The following is a 13,962-nucleotide window of genomic DNA, read 5'->3' as shown; positions in this document are numbered from 1 at the left end:
ATTATTATTGAAGAACTGAAGGTGCTACCATGCTACCATGTGCTACCAGGTCATTTAACTTCTCTGAAAAAGTGTGACAACATGACATTTTGACAACAACATAGGAGGAAGGTAGTTATGAATTATTATTGAATAACTGAAGGTGCTACCATGTTACCATGTTGACAACATGACATTTTGACAACAGTTCAGGAGGAAGGTAGTTATGAATTATTATTGAATAACTGAAGGTGCTACCATGTTACCATGTGCTACCAGGTAATTCAACTTCTCTGAAAAAGTGTGACAACATGACATTTTGACAACACAGCAGGATTAATGCAAAAATAAATTCCAATCATACTTTATAAAGCTAGACCTTCAGGTCTCGCCGCTTAGCGGCTCATTTACAGGTATTTCATCATCAGTAAATGATTCCTCATTATCGTTTGGTTCAACCTGTTTATATAATCCTTTCATTTCTTCTTTCAAAACATAATACCATGTTTGTTTACCGTCTATTCTTCTATGTTTCCTATCACATTTATCCTTAATACTCATTTGAAAGTTTTTGTCTTTCATGTCTGATGGTTTGCAGAATAGAGCATTTTCACACGTCATACCTGCACACAATTCATCATAATGTGTATTTATCCATACATCTAAAGGATTTGATGATAATTCAATTAAATCTTGTTTGGCTTCAGTCATCGGTATGATTCGTACATTAAATGATGAAAGGTCATATTGCATAAAATACGTCAGTAAATTATCATAAAATTCCTTAGTGCATGAATCCATTAAATTCTTGAAGTAATCAAATTGACCCTTGAATTTACCATTAACTCTTAAAACTACGTATCTTCTGTCTCCAACTTCAATTTTGACAGGGTAGACGTTGTTAGTTACGAAAATGAAGTTTGCAACGTTCTGAGCTGTCTTCTGGTTTGATTCTTTTCATTAATTCTTATCTCATTATCCGTAATAATTGATTTCAAAGCGTTGAAGTTTGCGAGTCTGTCTTCACCCACATTCTTGAGTTCATTAAGTACAAGAAACATTTTATTTTCAACTACTGAATTGAAATTACCCGTTAGCTCACTTATTTCGGTAATGTTTTTACATGAATAACCAGCGAGAAGTTCAGAAATAATGTCTGTAAATCTGTTTTTACCTGTTCCCTGAAGTCCTTTCAAAATAATTGCTGTTTCATTCTTGATTCCAGGATGTTGAATCATTTGATGCAATCCAGCCGAGAAGGTATTTATACACTTCATCGTTATTATCACAAATGGCTTTCTTTAATGAAATTCATAAACATCTCAATTTTTGAGTAATCTGGTTTTTCGAGAACGTTTGTATTTATAACCTTGAAACGTTGAGAAAACATCGGGGGAATCAGATTTAAAGCAAACACCTTAACGGTTAATGAAGACAATTGATTTAGTAGTACATCCCATGCTGTTATGGTTTTACCTTCTTCTTTAAATAATTTAATCATTTTGAGTGACTCTTTCATGTTTGACTGAAGAACAAATGATATTTGATTCATTTTGTCGTGGATATTATAGTCCTTTTGAATGAAAATATTTATTTCCACAATCTACAAAACGGATTACACGTGATAAATCCTCAATTACTTCAGAACTGTTTTTATACTGATGATTTTCAGCCTTGCGTCTAATATCTGTTATCAAAAACGAGTCATCAAGTTTGATATCAAATAGTTATTTTTGGCTTACGTAATAAAGGTAAAACATATTCATCATAATATTCCTTTTGATATAGTTTTAGAATCTTCACTAAAACAAATGGAGAAGTCATTAAATGTGCATATCTACTACGTGCTTTTTCAAAATTACTTTTTGCATTTTCTGTTAAACTGCAGAAGTTATAAACGTTATCGTATGCTTCATTAATTAAATGATCCGGTAACGAATTAATAGCTTGAAACAGTGTGAATAATGTTATTCTTTTTCTAAATTCATGTTTCCACCGTCATTATGTACTTCAAAATCACAGATGCCATCAACTATGCTCTGAGCTAGTTTATCGTCAATGTTTACATCTTTGTTTTCATTCATGATAGTCTTTATTTCTTCATTCTTCTGTTCAACTCTTACCTTAATATTCAAATCATTTAATATATCATTCACTGTTCTAGTTAATGTTGAATCATAACTTCCACGAATGAATGAGTATGTATTGATTGGTTCTGTTGCATTCTTGCGAACTCTTGAATCAGCCATAACCACTAAAGAACGCTTTGAATCATCCATAGAAGTCATGATATCAATATCATAATCATTGCAGGAATAACATTTAATCATTCTGTTCGAAACTGCATAGAAGAAATTAGTGTTGCAATAAATGTGAAGACCTCCTGAAGCGGTTTTAACGATAACATCTTTATCCGAAAGTTTTGATAAAATGTCTTTTCTAACTGTTTCTTTAAGTTCATCATTGTACGATTTATTGATATCAACATCTATAATCGTTAAATTTGAAATTTTATTTACTAATAAAGCCATACCAGTTTTCCTTCCTCTTCCTCCATCATGTTTGAGGTAGTTATGTAAATCAATCTTGTTTTCACCAATTCTTTCGTTGAGGGTTTTAGTTTCTGCCACAACTAATTCCTCAGCTAATGAATCAATAACTTTTTCATCAGAAACGATATAGTTGTTGCTGTTGTTTGTTGCTGTCATTTATATAGGAATAAAAAATAAAAACAATTCATAACTACCTTCCTCCTGTGTTGTTGTCAAAATGTCATGTTGTCACACTTTTTCAGAGAAGTTGAATTACCTGGTAGCACATGGTAGCATGGTAGCACCTTCAGTTCTTTAAAAATAATTCATAACTACCTTCCTCCTATGTTGTTGTCAAAATGTCATGTTGTCACACTTTTTCAGAGAAGTTGAATTACCTGGTAGCACATGGTAGCATGGTAGCACCTTCAGTTCTTTAAAAATAATTCATAACTACCTTCCTCCTATGTTGTTGTCAAAATGTCATGTTGTCACACTTTTTCAGAGAAGTTGAATTACCTGGTAGCACATGGTAGCATGGTAGCACCTCCAGTTCTTTAAAAATAATTTTAAAACTAACTTTATTTTTGGACTGCATCATATTTTCCTGAACTGTTGTCAAAATGTCATGTTGTCACACTTTTTCAGAGAAGTTGAATTACCTGGTAGCACATGGTAGCATGGTAGCACCTCCAGTTCTTTAAAAATAATTCATAACTACCTTCCTCCTGTGTTGTTGTCAAAATGTCATGTTGTCACACTTTTTCAGAGAAGTTGAATTACCTGGTAGCACATGGTAGCATGGTAGCACCTCCAGTTCTTTAAAAATAATTAATTATTGAAGAACCTGAAAACATTAATGAGGAAGGCATTCATGAAGCATTAACGAAGAACCTATGTTGTTGTCAAAATGTCATGTTGTCAGTAATTTTAAATGAAGTTGCATTTCACTGCAGAATGAAAGGCGTGAAGCAAGATGTTATTGCTTTAACCGCTAATGAAATGTTTCCTGAAGCTATACAATGCTATTACAATGAAGATAAGAACATTCACATACCTGTTGGAACATATGACAAAGACTCTGAGTTCAGTTTAATGAAACTTTACAAAGCACTTTATGACGGTCAAGAGATTGCATTCGACTTATGTAAGTCATGTCAACCTTGCTTTGCTGAAAAGTTCAACTTTTCAATAACGACTAAAACAAGCTTTATTCGTAAGTTGAAGTTCTGAGGTCATGGGCTTCGCCCTTGCCGCTAGCGGCTTATTTTTGTCAGCAATGAGGTCATTCGTGATAAAAATAAAGCTAGCGTAGATTTTACAATACTGCGATGGTAGAGTTTAAGAGTTGTGCTTCAATGTAGAGACAGTCCTTCCCATCTGGAGGCAAGAACACTGGACATTTATGGTCATGAGTGGAGAACATGTCTATCCAAAACTCACGATTGAAGCCAGTTAATTTATAGTATTTAGGGTTAGGAAGTGGTGAAGTTCTTGTATGACCAATGAACTCATTTTCAACGCCTTTGGCTATATTAGAGTAAAGTATTGCTTGCTTTCTATCCCAAATGCCAGGTGTTACAATCTTTGAAAATTCATTTTTCCTCGGAAGCATTGCATCATAATTGAAAACATTCTTAAAATCATCACTTGGTTCGGAGATTTGAAATCTTATACGTAATGGATTTTCTTTCTTTTAGCGACTTCATTGAATGGTGAGAATACAATGAATTGACAGTCATGAGTTCCATCTTCATTTTCATTAAATTCATAATGAAAGTCTATAAGTTGTGGCTGACTACCTTCTTCTTTCAGTTGTGCAAGAAACTCACGTAAAGGCTGTAAAGTTTGTACTTCAATGTTGAACTTTTTCTCGAACATCTCATTAAATGAAATCATACATTGCAACAATGTTGTATCGTCTTTAAAGTATTTGTATATGTGAATGTTTTGGGCGCTTAAAGACTGTTCGTCATTTTCTATCTCGACTTGAAGTATAAAGTCAACCTTTCTGAAAGCACGTGTTATATACATAGATGTTATGCCAATGTACTTCTCTTCATTTATGTTCACAATCCAGTCTGTTGGAAACTTAAACGTTACTCTGTTCCCCTTTATTTTGACGTCAGGGTTTTCACTACTGAACGCAACAGATAAAGGTATTTGTCTATACATTTAGTTTCGGATAAAAATAAACCATTTACTCTTTCTTTGCTTCAGCTTCTTTAGCTTTTGCTTCAGCTTCTTCTTCTAGCTTTCTTCGCCAGCAAACGTGGGTTCTTTTGTCTTCCAGCAGCTAATGCAGCAAGTTGTTTTTCACTAAGTTTTCTCTTTGGTCTCTCTGGCTTTTGTTCTTGTTTTTGTTCCTTCAGTTCGGATAAAATTTGCTCACGCGAATTTCTTTCTTCAATGCTTCAACATCTATGACACCTTGGGTCTTGTCCGTAGGGCTTGTCTGAGTCATTTGACTGCAGATAAAAAACTAAATTAAAACTTTAACCGATGTAAAATGAGCTTGTCAAAATCAGAGCGAGAGTCTATTATATTAAATGACGCAAGAGGAATACAACATCCTTTCTATTATGTAAGTCAGAGTAAAGATGGTAAAATATACGTAAGAAAAAGAAAGGTTCCATTAGCGAATGCAGAGAGCGACAACATTAAGGTGCATGGCAAGGGTGAAGTCCACGAAGCCCATATAAAACCTTCTGTTCAAACTGAGTCAATAGAACAAGAAGAAAAGAAGCCAGATGTACTTTCAATAACGAACCAAGAGCTTATTGCAAAGTTCGTGAATTTCATTGAAAAGCAAACCGAGTCAAAGAACCCTGACCCGCCAGTGAAAGAAGTTGAGACAAAAGAGAATGTACAGTTCATTGAAAATGTCAAGAAACAACTTCCACCACGAATGCCAAGAAGAAGAGTGAGAATAATGAAGTAAATAGATATTTTTATCTGAAGTAAATACATGCAGAACGAACAGCTAAACGAATTTACTCCAGCAGAGCATATTCATCAGATTCGCTCATATTTCGATATCATAGACAATGCAGTTCAAATTGGTGACACTAATAGAAAATATTCTGACGCAAAGATTCCATCACAACCTGGAACTGCTAAAGATAACACATGGGTAACATTCAATCTCTCACCTCCTGGTGAAAATATGTTGGACCTTTACAATACATTCATTACGTATAAAATGGAAGGTCAATTTATTGTAGATAAAGAAATTGGTTCAGGTTCCAATAAAACAAACCCACCAGGATTTTGGATTGGTTTCGATGACGCTTTCTATGCAGTTGCTGGATATCAAATCCTTGCAAATGGTCGTATCGTATATTCTCAAGACAACGCAAGAGAAGAAGCATATATAACTTCAAACTCACAAACTACCGAACAAATAAAGAAAGTAGATGTTTTCTCAAAGACTCGACATGAAGATGTATGGAGTCATTCGGGAACATGCAGAACAGGACAAATTGTTAGTGGTCCAATTACAGCAGGAAAATCATTTGATTTTAAGCTTCGTTTAAGAATTCCTGTTAGAAGATTCCTTCCATTAGAAGCTATTCGATTTATTCCAGCTTTTGCAGGAAACATTCAGCTTAAAGTAAAGTTCAGTAGCGACGCCTTACAATGCACATCTATATCTGTAAATGATATCATTGCTTTCAATCCAACTCTTAAAGTTGCATTTGCTTCAGATTCAAATCCACCGACAAATAAATTTGTTCCATGGAATGAACCATTCACTATGATAACGAAGGCAGTAGAAGCTAGTGGAACAGTTACTATTACAACTGTAACCCAGCAACTATTTCGAACAAAGATGGATTTTAATGAATGTTTCATTCATCCAAAGTCATTCTCTTTAGACCCTAACATTTATACAGAACTTGTAGAACATTATACAAACGAGGCTTTATGTTTTCCTGTTAAAGTTATGGATTGGATTCCTATGGACGGTTCATTCTCAAAGAATACAGATAGTTCAAGTGCAACATTTACAGCAGCTTATACGCCTATTAATGTTAAAAGTATTTGGGCACTATTTAGAAAGAAAGACAACTATTATGTTAATTTTGAGAACCCTAAGTTTAAATATCTTCAGCTTTCCATGGGAGCTTATGGAAATATGCCTGCAGAACCTGAAAAATCATATGGACCTGTATTTTATGAAATGGTTGCGAACGCTTGCAATACAAACAATGATATGATTGGATTTAATGAAGATGTTATGAGGTCATTGGTGGATGATGGTAGTGTGGAACATAAATGGGATAGCTATGACAACACACATTTCTTATGTGGTTTTCCAACAGAAGTGGACTTTTGCTTCCAGCAAGGTCAAACATCTACTGCTCCAATAACATACAAATTGTCTGTTAAAGGACCTATTGAACTAGCAACTGAAAACGTACCAAAGCCACTTATTGGATTTATGAGGGATTGTTGCTTTGCAATACAAGTAAGACAGTCAGGCATACCAATAATAAGATTAGATGACTATAACTTAGCTACGGACGACAGTGAGGAATAAAGGATGAACGTTTATTTTTAAAGCTTATAAATGAGTTCTTCATCAAGCTCTCGTGAACCTTCACCATCTGTGAAACAAACTTTACCAAACGATTATGGAGCACCTATTGAATATTTCTTACGAGCTGCACAATGGCAAAGAGCAGTCTCACCAAGGTTAGGTGTTCCACCAGCTCCTGTCAAAAATAGCATTTGGTCAAGTCCTTATATAAAATATGGTCTCCCACTAGGTTTGCTAGCTACAGCAGGAGCAGTTATGATGTTGAAAAGAAATAAAGCAAATGTTATAAATAATACTGAAGTAGCTGAATTTGAACAAACTCCGACACCATCGCCAAAACCAACGTCAAAACCAACGCCTTCACAAACAACACCTTCAATGACTCCTGAACCTATGAAAGTACAAACTCCTGTTCAAAAGTCAACTCCAAAACCGACTCCAACATTTAAACCAGAACCTACTCCTCAAATAAATCGTAAAACTCCTGCGTTTCCTTACTGAAAAAATAATGTTAGTTTTATTTAATATTAAAATTTTTATTTGATTGAAATGACGACTAAAGTCACTGAAGCAATGAAACAAAAATTTTTGGTAGAATACATTAAATCAGGAGCGGTTCCAGAAGGTTTTTACGTTCATACTATGAAGGATGGTAGAGTTCAGTTTAGAAAGATAAAGCAACCATTAGATAGAGAAGGTATATTAAGGAAGATTAAACTTCATGAGGACAACATTGCTGAACTTAAGAAGAAGTTAGAAGAGTTGGAGAAAGGAAGAGAGTTATAAAGCAATGAATTCAAGTGGGTGAAAAAACAGGTGAAAAAAGAGGTGAGATTTCACCACTTCACCTAAATTTATTTTTGTGCTATGTTTTCATACGTGTGAGGGTGGTGATATCATTAATTTTTAAGTTTATTTTTAAGTTTACTGAAAATTTTTATTTGGATGTAATGACAGAACAAAAGCAACTCATTCGAATTCCACAGTATAACAAACATACATTTAAACATTTATTCTTCCTTCCTGAGCATAACATGTTCTTTCAAATACATCCGAGACCAGTTGACTTTTCATTGACTGTTTATAAAGATAGAAATAGTTATATCATTAAACCATACGATGACGAAGGTAAGTTATGTAAATTGTACGTTAAGAAGTTAGAGAAAGTTTATGGCTTCAAGTATGACTACAATAGGGTTAACACTGATGATGAAGATATTGAGGAAAATTTATGAGAACATTAGTGAAGTCGTTAGTGAGAACGATAGTGAGAACGTTTATTTTTACATTAGTGAGTTCGTTAGTGAAGTGAAGTGGGTGGCGGCTTTGTAAATATTTAAGGTTAAGTTAGTGTTTGTGTTTGTGTTGTCGTTTGTGTTGTAAAATATATGTTAACGGTTTTGTAAAGTGTCAAATTCACAAGTATTGCGTACGGAGGAACGCAGTGCCACCATACCCAACAATTGTATACTAACTATGTCATCAATGCGCTCATTTTTCTTACCCAAGAAAAATGTTTGCTTTAATTGATGAAAGTGTGATTCCGCAATGTTATTCGTGGAATCACCTTCTCCACGATATAACATCATCCAATGTTCTTTGGTTCTTCTCCATTGTTTATCGAAATACTTCAAAGCGCGCGGTTCTTCTTCTTCTAACATTATTGTCAAGAACTCATATGTTTCATCAGACTCTTCAGCCAGCTTTTCTGCATTCGTTGCATCTGCACGTAATGTCAAAAAGTCCATTGCTAAATAGAAGTTCTCAAAATTCTGTGGATTGTCAAAATAGCTTCCAACTTTTGCACATGCGCGTAAAACATGCACAGCGCACCAACTGAGCTGCGCAAGAGGAAATCCGTCCTCAATTGCGCGAGCAATGTTTAGCGCACAGTCAGCGCTCCAATGCTGTGGATCCAGGTGCGCAAACTCACAGAATTTCACCAAACATTCTTGAATTTTTTCAGATGTCTGAGGGTTCACTAAAAAATAGCAAAAGGGGAAAATTGTGTTTTGACTTGTTTTCATTGTTACTGCAAACAATCGGATCTTTCCTTTAATTAAAGAATGAGTGGAATCGACGTGGAGAGGGTTATCAATGCTATGCACCAATTCTTTTGCAGCAAAAGGTGCATATATGATTGTAAACTCGGAAAAATCTCCATTGTAATCAAATTGAACGAGATCATCTGGGCACTCTTCCTGTAAATTATTCAAAAATGCTTCCAAAGAAGTGTAAGGATCGTTTGATAATCTTTGTGCAATAATCTCATCAAGGCGATAAAATTTGTGCTTTAAAGCATCAGTAGACTGCGCGAAAAGTTTCATCGTTTCTTTGTTATTCGTATCAATTCCGAACTTATCAAAAAATGCTTTTTGAGCAAGAAATTGCTTTCCACCGTTTTTAATATAAAGTTCGATCCATTTTTGATAAAATTTACTCGCGTAATGTGAACCCATTTCAACTCCTATATGATGGCAATGTTCTTCATTAACTTTTCTTATAGTAAACACTCCATTTTGTTCTTCAACCCTAAATTTTGCCTTGCATAGGGGATACGAACATGAATAAGTGACATATTGCTTTGGAGATCCCGTTCTTCTTCTGTATGGGACACCGCCCTTGACTTCCTGTTTAATACCAAAAGCAATAAGCTCCTCTAAGTCCACCGAAATCATAAAAATGAAGTGATTTTGAAAAGAGTTAACAAAATTCAAATCACATCAAAAACAAAAACACATAAAAAATATTTTATTATACTCATTCGAAATTAAAAATAATAAAATTTATATATATTAATTTCATTAAATCAAGGTTAAAAATCTCACCGGAAAAATAACCTCAGTGTGATAAATTTATCACCGGAAAAATTTACAATAAGGTTAATACCGAAAATATCGAAAAATCAACATTTAAGGTTAATTTAAGAGTATGCACTTTTGTCACATACTCATATAAACTATTCAAAATTTCAATAGTTTATATGTTTATATGTTTGAGAAATCCTTTTACCCGCTGTTACCTTTGTTTATGTATTTCATTTCCTACACTGAAGGAATTGCATTCTCAGGGGCTATACGACCAAGATTTTTACAAAATCCAAATGCTTCAAAGCATGTATGGTGCACAAATGCGAATTACTTTTTTTTGTATAACGAATCTACTCCATTTAATAAAACATTTCTTCAAAATAATGTTATGTGGCACCATGGAGAATTTATTGATCGAGTTTGTTATGGATGCACTACTTTGGATAAAGTTAACGTTGGATTCATGCTTTTCAATGATGCCTTTTTCTACTATTGGCGTGGTTTAACAGGAGCTGCAAATATCCATTATGCAATTCAAATTTATGGCGGTCCATTCCAACCTCATGATCCCTTTAAGCCTAAGACAACTGTTGACTCATGTCATGTTGGATTGATCATATTCAATCCATACGAAAACTTTGGTCATTTTATTTTAGACTTCATGTGCGGTTTGATGTTCATTCCTGATGAAGTTTTTGAAGAAGGCAAAGTGTTATCACCAAAATTAAATCAGCCGATGGATATAGTTCTCCGCTGGATAGGTATTCTTGGTTATGGAGACAAAATAGAGTTTAAGGAGTTTGCTGATACAGAACAAGTTCTTTGCGATAAATTATATATTTGCACGCATTATATTGAGGCTTTTGGATATGCAAATAAAGGATTGCCCATGATGAGACACAAATTTTACGACAAGTTTAACCTCCACAACCAGATTCCTACCAGATTTGTCGTTATAAATAAAGAATCACATAAAAGACGAATTCTGAATATGGATGAACTAGTGAACAACTTAACACTGCATACAAAACTTCCAGATGGTGAAAAATGGGTAGTTGAAAAGTACGACTTTACAAATTTGACAAATAATGTAATGATTTATAGCACCATTAAATGCTTGGTTTCCCCTTGTGGTTCGCACCTTTATAATGCAGTTGTTATGCATGAATTCACAGGAATGCTGATTTTATGTGGCAACTTGATTGATAACTGCAATGCGCAGATGACTGCGGCGCTTGGAATTATGAATATCCAAGTAGGCCATCGAGTTATTCCTCATGATGGCGAGGTGAAGAATCCATATGATGCAGAAAGATGTGCAAAATGCGCTCAAAGACTTATTGAGGCTCTAGAGAATAAGAAATTTAACGATATGAAGGATCTCGAGCAAATTGATAATATGAAATATTTTAATTGAAGATATTATATGAGCTATAGGTACGGGAAAAAGGTGTATTCGCCCCCAAAAATAGGGGAAGTAAAAGTTTTTTGGGGACTTTGCTTATACCAATAGTATATATTATGGTATATAAAATAAAAGTAACAGTGAGAATCTACAATCCCAGACTGAAACATAGTAATTCATATACTATGTACACTTATGTATTAAGGTGTATGTGGTAGAATTCAGCAATTCAAGTCAACCATGGACTTGTCTGCATCAAAGAATGCTCATGCATAGCATTAAAAGCAGTATAATAACTACGACAACTATAATTCACTTAAGATATTATATCTATATATTATGGTATTTCTCTGATCTGAGATATTACTCTCGCTGGTTACTTCGTAAACTGTTGAAATTTGAGATTTTGTCCCAATACAGAGACTCACAGAGCAACGATGGAGGGACAAAAGCAATGCCAGAACAGCATATATATTGTAAAGAATATCCCTGCACCTCATTCAGCCTCCAGCTTTGAGATTTTTAGCAATCAGAGATTTCAAGATCTTCACACTAACTTAGTAAAAACACATTTTAGCATAATAACACATCTTTTCAAATCACAGACTGAGCAAAATAAGAAAAAAGACTTCGGAAAGAAAAAAATTTTTGTGTCAGATTTTCCTTGAATTTCAACGTTTTCCTCGATTTTCCCATAACTATACTTAGCATTCAACAATATTGATATTATGCAAGCATGTCACAAAGTGGTAAATGCACCTTAAAGCTTGTGTGTCAAAATAATTATAAAAAATCATTTTTATTCCAAAGTACTCGAATATGAAAGATTGAACATTATAGCCATATGATTAAAATCATATAATAGTATTTAGATACATATAGTTTTGATCCAACTAGATGATATGCATTATGTGTTGAAATATTGATCAAAGACCTTTTCCGTGTATATTTTTGATTTTGAGAGAACTCATAGAAAAATTGAGAGGCTTTAGTGCACTCTTAAAATGCATGATACTCAAAGGCCCATGTACCAAGAACAACTTTCGATGTTTATAAGTGAGATTACTGGCTATGTGGAGCTTCATGCTAGTAAAATCTTACCTACAACTTTTCCAATCATGGAGCCTGAAATTATCAAAGAATTGACACAAACGGCAACCAACATTTTCAAAGACGAGCCTTCATTGCTTGAGACCAATTCTGATATAGTGATAGTTGGTGATCTCCACGGACAAGTTTTTGATTTAATACGAGTTTTAGATACATGCGGAATGCCTGACAAGCAAAAATATCTTTTTCTCGGTGATATTGTTGATCGCGGAGAATTTTCAATCGAGACAATTATTATTGTTTTACTTTTGAAAGTAATTTGGCCAGATCAAGTTCTCATAATACGTGGAAACCATGAATTCAGATCTCTATGCTCTAACCTTGGTTTCGGTGCATAAATAAGCTCTGTTTACAACGATCCTACTATATTCGATTGCTTCATTCAGTGTTTTACATATATTCCTTTTGCAGCGCTCATCAATGGCGATATACTTTGTGTTCATGGAGGAATAGGACCTCATTGCTATTCTATTTATCAGTTCCGTTCTATCCAGCGCCCAATAGAAGAAGTTACAGACGACTTTCTTGAGAGTATTGTATGGAGCGACCCATCTTCCAATGTAAGATTCTTCGAGAAATCGGCTGTAAGAGGTAGTGGATATCTATTTGGAGCAGAAGCGACACAAGAATTCCTTGGACCTGCAAAATTAAAAATGTTAATTCGCGCTCATGAGTGTGTAGCCGAGGGAATCTGTAAGAACTTTGATGACAAAGTAATCACTGTCTTCACTGCATCAAACTACTGCGGCTGCGTTGAAAATAGGTCAGCTATTCTGATAATTAAGGGCAGACAGCTGGATTTTAAGACGTTTAAGCCCTTACAATGGCTTAAGAGAGATGAAGTTATCTTTAAAGGCCACAGTAACCACAACAGAAGAGTTGTCAGAAAGAAATTGATGTCGATCTCATCACAAAAGATCCTTCCAAGCATTTTCGAGCCCCAAAACAGAATTGACTCGTCTTCTCCAAGGACTCAGAGAAACAAACTGAGAAGATTATCAACTGATTTAATCGGTTCTTATTAATTGTTTTATTCTTATTTCATTTTATGTTCAATTTTTCATTAAACATTAATTTATCACCTTATATATAACTTTATGTCATGATGCGACTGGTATCTATCTATACCCTTCTAATTTTTAATATAAAAAAAGAGTTTAAACTCTTTTTTTATATATATGAGATGCATACAAAAAAAGGAATTGAATGATGCTCCTAGAGTACCCTAAATATGTTGTAGACAACGAAAAAAGCTGTAGACTTCTTTATACAGAGGGTTTGGATATGGACTTTTACGAGAGAATATGTTGTCTATATTGACAAGAGCATACTGATTAGATATTCTGAGATATTCTCCAATTTTGGGTGATCTCAATGCAATCTTAACATTAAATATTGATTTTGATATAATATTTTGAAGTAGAATAAATAATTAAGTCTCTAGACCTATTGTAGCATAATAAATATATCAAAATCCTATTTGAGATGTGAATTTTTAATTAGTTGATGAAAATGGGAGAGTAACAAAGACATTTTATTTTTTAATGGTCTGCTATTCCCTTAAGATTTTCCAGGAGCTCCATA

General features: G+C 34.1%; 8 protein-coding genes and 2 pseudogenes across 10 annotated transcripts, besides 3 other annotated features; 7 read left to right on the top strand and 3 right to left on the bottom strand.

Annotated features, from left to right (window-relative positions):
- Nucleotides 1-8,529: part of a mobile genetic element that runs on past the window's edge.
- Nucleotides 361-690, bottom strand: TVAGG3_0629730 (uncharacterized protein; the record flags this gene model as incomplete). Its single annotated transcript, XM_051240740.1, has 1 exon — nucleotides 361-690. One exon carries the CDS (start codon nucleotides 688-690, stop codon nucleotides 361-363), a length of 330 nt encoding a protein of 109 aa, XP_051087327.1.
- Nucleotides 1,570-2,687, bottom strand: TVAGG3_0629720 (annotated as a pseudogene). Its single transcript has one exon. A coding segment is annotated over exon 1 (1,118 nt).
- TVAGG3_0629710 (organellar and viral DNA polymerase type B) lies at nucleotides 3,426-3,743 on the top strand (the record flags this gene model as incomplete). The annotated part of the gene is made up of 1 exon (XM_051240739.1): nucleotides 3,426-3,743. The coding sequence occupies one exon, from the start codon at nucleotides 3,426-3,428 to the stop codon at nucleotides 3,741-3,743; it is 318 nt and encodes a 105-aa protein (XP_051087326.1).
- TVAGG3_0629700 lies at nucleotides 3,832-4,685 on the bottom strand (annotated as a pseudogene). Its single transcript has one exon. A coding segment is annotated over exon 1 (854 nt).
- TVAGG3_0629690 (uncharacterized protein) lies at nucleotides 5,323-5,451 on the top strand (the record flags this gene model as incomplete). The annotated part of the gene is made up of 1 exon (XM_051240738.1): nucleotides 5,323-5,451. A coding segment is annotated over one exon (129 nt), but the record flags the coding sequence as incomplete, so codon positions are not given.
- Nucleotides 5,479-6,123, top strand: TVAGG3_0629680 (uncharacterized protein; the record flags this gene model as incomplete). The annotated part of the gene is made up of 1 exon (XM_051240737.1): nucleotides 5,479-6,123. A coding segment is annotated over one exon (645 nt), but the record flags the coding sequence as incomplete, so codon positions are not given.
- On the top strand, nucleotides 6,727-7,053 carry TVAGG3_0629670 (uncharacterized protein; the record flags this gene model as incomplete). The annotated part of the gene is made up of 1 exon (XM_051240736.1): nucleotides 6,727-7,053. One exon carries the CDS (start codon nucleotides 6,727-6,729, stop codon nucleotides 7,051-7,053), a length of 327 nt encoding a protein of 108 aa, XP_051087323.1.
- Nucleotides 7,084-7,554, top strand: TVAGG3_0629660 (uncharacterized protein; the record flags this gene model as incomplete). The annotated part of the gene is made up of 1 exon (XM_001305504.1): nucleotides 7,084-7,554. One exon carries the CDS (start codon nucleotides 7,084-7,086, stop codon nucleotides 7,552-7,554), a length of 471 nt encoding a protein of 156 aa, XP_001305505.1.
- Nucleotides 8,527-10,005: a mobile genetic element.
- A 48-nt stretch (nucleotides 10,006-10,053) lies between these two features.
- TVAGG3_0629630 (glycosyltransferase family) lies at nucleotides 10,054-12,077 on the top strand (the record flags this gene model as incomplete). The annotated part of the gene is made up of 1 exon (XM_001305502.1): nucleotides 10,084-11,280. The coding sequence occupies one exon, from the start codon at nucleotides 10,084-10,086 to the stop codon at nucleotides 11,278-11,280; it is 1,197 nt and encodes a 398-aa protein (XP_001305503.1).
- A 185-nt stretch (nucleotides 12,078-12,262) lies between these two features.
- On the top strand, nucleotides 12,263-13,457 carry TVAGG3_0629620 (metallo-dependent phosphatases family; the record flags this gene model as incomplete). Its single annotated transcript, XM_001305500.1, has 1 exon — nucleotides 13,032-13,403. The coding sequence occupies one exon, from the start codon at nucleotides 13,032-13,034 to the stop codon at nucleotides 13,401-13,403; it is 372 nt and encodes a 123-aa protein (XP_001305501.1).
- A 492-nt stretch (nucleotides 13,458-13,949) lies between these two features.
- Nucleotides 13,950-13,962: part of a mobile genetic element that runs on past the window's edge.

Source organism: Trichomonas vaginalis, chromosome III (genome assembly GCF_026262505.1).
Source record: "Trichomonas vaginalis G3 chromosome III, whole genome shotgun sequence".
Taxonomy (NCBI): domain Eukaryota; phylum Parabasalia; order Trichomonadida; family Trichomonadidae; genus Trichomonas; species Trichomonas vaginalis.
Note: the sequence above shows the minus strand (reverse complement) of the source record. Positions and strands in the feature narration are given on the sequence as shown.